The 7,755-nt window shown below is 38.1% G+C and overlaps 1 protein-coding gene across 1 annotated transcript; it reads left to right on the plus strand.

The window, feature by feature from the left end:
- Positions 1–5,834: 5,834 nt before the first annotated feature.
- Positions 5,835–7,533, plus strand: LOC148648791 (uncharacterized). Its single transcript, XM_088606722.1, has one exon. It carries the CDS (start codon positions 6,102–6,104, stop codon positions 7,038–7,040), a length of 939 nt encoding a protein of 312 aa, XP_088462848.1. The 5' UTR covers positions 5,835–6,101; the 3' UTR covers positions 7,041–7,533.
- Positions 7,534–7,755: the final 222 nt, after the last annotated feature.

Here is a 7,755-nt window from a genome sequence, read left to right on the forward strand (position 1 = left end):
GAGTCTGTGTGAGGGTCACTGTGTTTTTGAAATGTGAAGGTCTTCCCAGCTTGTTTCCAGCATTAACGGAAGCCTGAATCGGGTCTGTGAGAATCGCCAACTCTTCAGAAATAAGCAGTTTGCCATTTCTTTTAATGAACTGGTTTTGGTGATATATTAAACCCACCAACACCAATACACAATCGTTGGAATTCTTTTACATTCCAATGTGTGCAATTTTTAAAGGACTTTAGTTAATGTACAGTAGTTTGAGTTCATTGCACAAAAATCAAAGCAGAAGAAAAGTATGTAAAGGTGTTCCAGTACATTAACACATCATGTTTTATATTTGGAAAAAAACACCTGCTTGATACTGACTAAATTCCATTCTGGGATTGCTCAACATTGCCTATGGAAAATTCTCTCATAATTGATTTAATGACGTAATTTTCCACTTCTTGACCTGCATGGGTGAAGCATAGTTACCATTCTGAAACAGCAGTGCACCAGCCTTGCTTTACAATACATAGACAAGTTAAACAGGTCAGTTTTTGTTGATTTAGTTTCTTTGGCTCTTCCTAGGCATTCCTTAAGGATTATCTAAAATTTGAAACCCACGGGACAAATCTTTCACAATACCTGCTGTCAATTAATGATGCATCTGCCATGATGTGATTCATTCTTACAGCACAGAAGTCCTCTCTCTCAGAGCTCTTAAATCACGTTGAAATGTTCTCTGAACTGAAGCTGTGAAAGACTCCTTATACAGTACTTGAATTTCTTGTTTCCACCTTCAGCACAGTGAATTTCTGCTTCCCCCTCAGCAGTGTTTACATGCATAATAAATCAGAATTAAATCCTTAGTTATTGTACAGCATGTATCCCTGACTTTCACCTGACAGGTATTTGTACTTTAAAATCCGTGTAAAAATAACAGGAGATGCCTAGGTATGAGCAGGGTACAGCTGCAAACAGATTTTATTTCCAAATAGTTTATCTTGAACATGGTGCAATTTCCTGTTTTAACACGCATTCCTAGTACCATGCTAACATGTGTTTTCATGTTTTCTCCATTTCCAAGAATGGTGGTTGATTACATTTTCTTATGAAAGCAGAAGAGATTTAGAACAACTGCTGCTATCTCTTAGCCCTCCTGTAAACACACACAATGTTTTAGACTCACCAAATGTAATTTTAAAATAATTTGACGCATGCATTTCCTGTTATTCAAACTATTTCTACATTTTTTACATCTCTAATCAGCCACCAAATTCTGGCTGGTATAGCAGCATTTAAAGCAGAGAGTTTCTATTAGCTCTTGAGCCAGTCTGGAGAGGGAGCATATGAGTCCAGTGTTGCAAAGAGCACAGGCAATCGACTAGTGAGCAGTGGAGACTTGTGATCTGGTCTGATGAAACAGCTTTCCCTAAGTTGTCAACAACAGTGTGGGCGGCACCTCAATTTAAATAACTCTACAACTCTCGGTGCTTAGCTCAAGCAGGAAAGTGTTCTGGTGGCTCTCTAATGTTGTGGGACACATTTTGCTGGCCTGGTTTGGCCACACACACGTTCCCCTTAAAAGGCAAGGCCAATATTAATCAATACTTAATGGTCCTGAATGTTGCGGCATCTCTGTCATGCTAGAGTGAATACATCTGGTCATGGTGAAAAAGGCCATTGATTTTCATTACAGCTCTCCCATTTCAGTAAAGACCAGAATAAGCCTTGCTTGACTTTTGAGATAGAATGAGATCAGGCTGTAATACTGTAATCCTGCTGTAAAATAGAAAATAAGAGCATTCCAATCCTCTGTTACAGACAAGTAATAATTATAATAATAAATAATTGCTTACACTTATATAGCACTTTCTGGACACTCCATCTGGAGTCCCCATTACCTGTAAAGTGCTTTGAGTGGAGTGTCCAGAAAAGCGCTATATAAGTGTAAGCAATTATTATTATTATTATTATTATTATTATTATTATTATATTTTAATTTAAGGTTGTCATGTCAGACACAGGGAAAGGATTTTCAGAGGCCAAAAAACTTTTTTAGGGATATTACTCCGCCTAACACAACCAAGTTATGGAGAGGTTGAGATCAGTTTAGTTACATTTATTGTATTAGAAAAGAAATAAAGGAAAGGCTAAATTAGTATTTCAATTGTTATCTTTTTAAATTGAATTCAGGGTGCAACACTTAAGATGTCAAAGTGTCATGTGTTTTGCAATTTCATGTTGTAACATATTTTCCTGCTACCATATTTTCTTTTTACTTTTTTGTTCTACTTCCAAGAATGTTTGGACTATGAATGATTCAAATTCCTATATAATCAGATAAGATAATTTAAATACAATGCAATGCAGATGTAAACCTACCACTGTACTTCACTGATACCAGTTTAAGAGGAGATCTGGAAAGTGCCTATTTCATCTCATTTATATATACAAAATGTTATTAAATATTCAACTTAAATATATTTGTCAAGATGTGATATTTAACTGAGTATTTCACTTCTGCTTTTTTTACTGCTAATCATTATGTACAATCTCAATAGCGTTGCCTTGCATTTCAAGGTTCTTCTTACAAAAAAATAAAGAAGAAAGGAGACACTTTCAGGTTTCATGATCTGAAATTATTCTTCATGTTCCCTAAGAATGCAACACAAACACAAAGAAAATCTTGCGATGTGATATTGCAGTATGTAGTTAAAGGCATATTTTATATTAAAACTGTTTTATGCAGAAGTAAGGCCTCATTGAGATTACTGTACATAATTATTTTCATCATGCTAAGCAAAATATATTGTTACTCTGGAATAGGTCTATAGAACAGTAAGAAGATAAATTCCAGTGCTTAAGGAAAGTTCTGACTGAAGGAACTGACACTTTTAGGTTTTGACTATGAGGGCACTTGATGCAAATATGTAAAATCCTAAAAGACACTGATGCAGTGAACTCAGTGGACTTCTTCAGAATAAACAGAGAAACACAACTTAGTGGAAACTACATGGATGTGCATTTAAAACAAAGTTCTTTAACCAAAGTGTTTCTGGTAGTGTGGTACAAGCCACCCCAGGCATGTTAGAAGTTGGTACCCTGGTTTCCTTCAAGTAACTGCAGGATTAGATACTTGGCTCAATTAGCTACTAACTGCCAACGGGGCTAGATGTTTGAACAGCCTCCTCTCTTTTATAAATGATCTTCCGTCATCATAATGCTAATAAAACACACTCCACTGCAAGGTTTTGAGAAGGTTATTGAATTGCTGTGTAAATCAGTAATTTCCATTTAAATTGTTGTGTCGTGATAGAACTCTTAATCTGGCTAACGGAGAATGTTTATTTTTGGCACACGCTGTAGGTAAACTTTTGATAGGCTGAGCTGTGTGAGAGCGAGTACTGCAAAGGTCAGGTTATTTCCACTCTGAGTGTAAAGAGAACGAAGCAAAAACATTTCTGTCTGAAGAGCCTTAACAACACCCTCTTCTTTCGTTTTTCTTTTTCATTGTGGCATCAGCTCTTTTTAAGGTTTGCAATGTAGTTACTGGCACAGTAATCAGAAAGGTCACAATTGAAGTAACGAGAAGCAAATGTTAAACCTTCCACTCCTTTTTTTCTTAAAGTGCTCCTCACTTTGTGTGCCTGGGATGTCAGGCACATGGAAAAACTTGACATTTTGACAAGTTAAATGCTCCCTATTAGAAAATGAACTCTGCCTTTGAAATCCCAGTAATAGTTTGAAATAATTTTAGTTACCTTCATTTTGTCATGAAAGAAATAAGCAAACCACTGAATTTGCCACTAAATTGTAACATCTATTAACAAATGGTTCAGAGGAATTGCAACAGTAAACAAGAGATATGGAGTAGTCATGTATATTGCAATTTCCTGTTATAACATACTTTCTAACACATTCAAGCACATTTTCACTTTCTTGATCTATTTCCAAGAATAATAGGACTGAAACTCATAATTCTGTTAGCAGATGTAACAGCAGTAAGATATAATAAGCAGATAAGAGATTTTAAATGCACATTCAAACCTACTGCTATACTTCATAGATTCTCTCGTACTGTTGTAAGAGGAAAGCTGGAAACTGCCTGTATCATCTTAAATATATACAATGTTTTTTAAAAATATAATTGGCAAGAAACGCAGCTCACTCTATGTAACAGTTTATTTTCAGTGTGGAATCGGTTCTTTCTAAGGCTCTGTGTGTCCCAATGTAACAAGTCACAGCATAAACTGGTAACAATGAGTTTGTTTTTAACGGCTTTTCTCACTCTCCTTTAATTTCATAGTCATTTCCCGATGTAACAGACTTTCCAACTAACCAGCTAACGTTTTTACTGGCTTGCTCCACTTTTAAGAAGAGAGGGTTTGTCTTCTGTTTTGACATGTACAGTAAGTAAATGTCATGGAGTGACAAAAAGTGGGTACACGACAGTGACTTGGGGATTTATTTACATTAAATATGTGTATACTGGCCAGCATTTCTGTCAGAATTTGGTGTGTTTTTTCTTTTTGTCTGGTTTCCTCTTTTCTCGAGGTCTTCGAGCCATCCCAGCTCAAAAACTGTAGCAGGTGACAATCGACAAAGACTGAGTGACAAACTATTGGCCTCAATGTCCATCAATTTCCACACAGTAGGCAGCGACACCTCAGATTGTGTGGGGGTGCTGAACAGGCTGGAACCGGACTTGGAACAAGGTCCTCTAAATTGTAACATTATTTCACAAAAGGAATAATTCTTGGTAAATTCAACACTAAACAAGAGGTATCAAAAGGTCATGCCTTTTGCAATTCTCTGTTATAACATACGTTTGTGTTCTTACTTTCTTGTTCTGCTTCCAAGAACAGAGTGACTGGAATTTGCTACACTTCCCGTGTAAGCAAAAAGGATTTTATAAGCAATGTGACACAGATATACAAGTACTGCAGTACTTAACAATTTGATTCATAATGTAAGAGGGACAAAATTGTAAGATGGCCAGCTCAGGGAGAACTGGAGAGTGTTTGTATCACGTTAAATACAAATATCTATTAAATTTTCTCCTATAAAAGTATCCAGAAAGAAATCCACAAATATGAAAGTAGAATAAAAGAGAGAAAAGGCAATGGAAAATCCCAAATTGGGTTAAATGGTGGAGCAAAGTCAAAGGGAGAACCCAAGATGAAGACAAGACAAAAGGACCAGGTAATTAAGTGGCAAATCAATACGTGAGGTTAGTCACCAGCTTTTGGCAAGTAATACTGCACAACCTTGTGATAAAATGTATCTAATGGCCTTGGTTAAAGTTCTCTGATAACAAACAAATAAGACAATATCATGCACATTTACTTCTATCAGCTCTGTAACTTGGAAGTTTTGACACTATCTGACCTAGATAGAGTATTGTCCACCAAAAGGAGACACGATCCGGGTGTGTATGACGCCGGAATTTCCTTTAAAACTTATGCACGCAGGAGCCAAAGCCGATGAAGCACCGACTCAACTCCCTGATACAAAAGGACGCTTTTTATGCAAAATCACAAACAGAAAACCCATCCAGAACAGTTCCAGTACAACTCCATGCCATATACTGTATGGTGTAAAGCCAATGCTGCTAGCCTTGGTGTGTGATAAACTGTAAGAATTATAAGACTATTCTAGGGTTCCTTTAATCATTATTTAAGCAGACATTAAGTACTTCTGTATTTTGTTAATCATGGCTTAAGTAGATAGCAGGCACTCTCGGTTCTGCTTCATGTTCTGGGTGCGCAGCCAGCTCACACTCGAGTTGCAGTTCGTAATTTCCCAGAATTCTAGCAGGATAGTTAGTAAATGATTTACACTCAAAGCAAACTAGTGAAATAAGGGAAATCAATTCAATTTCGGTTTCCTTTTAAGACATTTTCTTCAGGGCATATTTTTTGTGCGCTCCCCCGCAATATGAAACTTTGAAATTTGCATCGTCATCAGTTGCTTTCGTCTATAAAGCTGAAACGGCTTCAGCGTTGGATACACTCCCCTTCTGCCGTCCTTCCCAGACAGCTGCACTCTTATCACTGAGAGAGGGCCACGGACTCTTGCGAGTTACTTTCCAGAACCGATCTTTGCCATTCTGCAAGAAAAGCATCATGTTTAATCAGGATCTCTGCCTTCAGGCTCTCTCGGCTGTGCTGGGAGTCCCAGTGAAATCATATGGGCAACAGAAAGCTGGCAATCCAAACTTCACGGCTCCAGCCCACCAGCTGCTAGACTTCAAGGCCCTTCACAAATTCTCTTTGCTAAGCAATGAAGACGGACAAACGGCACCGTTTCGCAGCAGGGACGGTGCTGTCTGCTTCCGTGATTTTTCAGGCAATAAGCAGTACATCGATCTCCCCGAGGAGACAACAGCAGAACTGCTGATGCCTCAACTCCAGTCCAGCTTTCGCTTCTCTGATGCAGTGCAAGTGCTGTCCTCCAGGACCAAAACCAAGGCATATAGCATCAATCGTTCTGACGGACCATACTACATAGTGGGGAGTCAAGTCTTCATCGACGAATCCCAGTTTTTTGATCCCCCGTATGACTACGACCTGACCCAGATTAACGACAATGGAACAACCTTCTACCGAGGTGGAGAAGAATACAAGCGTCCCTGCGGATGGTATCGATACGCCGTCAAAGTTCTCAGCAAGTATGCCGATGGAGACAGGTGGCTGGGAGTTGGAGACCCTGAGTATCGTCTTACCTCTGCGAGTGGAGAGTGGCCAGTGTCCTATCATGGCACAAGCGAGAAAGGATCTGAAGGCATCATCTCTGGAGAGTACAAACCAGGTCCCGGTGCAGTTCACGGACGTGGCGTCTATTCCTCTCCCGACATCCAAGTGGCCACTGGGTACGCAAAGGAGTTCACGGCCAGCAATGGAAATAAATACAAGATCGTTCTGCAGAACAGAGTGAATCCGCGGATCAGAAAGATCATACCTGCCAGCGCTGCGCACGATGTTGGTGATTACTGGCTCATACCAGAAGGCTATGTCATGAGAGACTCCATTCGTCCGTATGGCCTGCTTCTGAAGCAAGTGTGAAACAATGGTTTAGTCTTGCCTTTTCTTTCATTTTGTGTGCAAATAACAAAAATAGGAAAAGCCTCTGAAAGTAATTTGTAACGTGAGGATTCACATTTCAGAAAATCGACAAGGTATATTTTTAGCTTTAAACATTTGTGGTGCGTTGGAGGTTCTGCAATTGTATTTGCTAATTATGATCATATAATGCTGCAAAATGAAACGTTTAGAGGGTATCCTGAGATTAACCAAACTTTATACTTAAAAATTAGTTCTGTGTGGAATATAATGGGCAAAAAGCTGAATAAACAGCTTTGTAATTTTGTGGGGCAAAAGTGATTTTAAATCCTTGTATTTTCAAGATTATCTTAATTTGCTGTACAATCCTTCAATTTAAAAATATTAAATGGATTGCAAGTTCAGATAACATGACTTAGACTTTGCTTTTGTATGTGTTATCCTTCTTTTATGTGTTTTGCAATAGAATCTTTAAGAATAAAAAGTATCGACATTTTTGGCAGTTTGTGTTGTGTTTGTTTCTAAATTTACATACTGTAGTTCTGACATTTCGAATGCAACAGGTAATAAATATTACGATATACCTTAAGACGTTTGCATGGTTTCTACATACAAAACAAAATGTTTTATACTGTACATTAGAATCTGCTGTTAGAAATTAAAACAAGCATCCGGAAAATTCCTGGTTCAAATTCAGGCTGTGCTACCAACCTAGTAT

Source organism: Lepisosteus platostomus, chromosome 14, assembly GCF_059453375.1.
Source record: "Lepisosteus platostomus isolate fLepPlt1 chromosome 14, fLepPlt1.hap1, whole genome shotgun sequence".
Taxonomy (NCBI): Eukaryota; Metazoa; Chordata; class Actinopteri; order Semionotiformes; family Lepisosteidae; genus Lepisosteus; species Lepisosteus platostomus.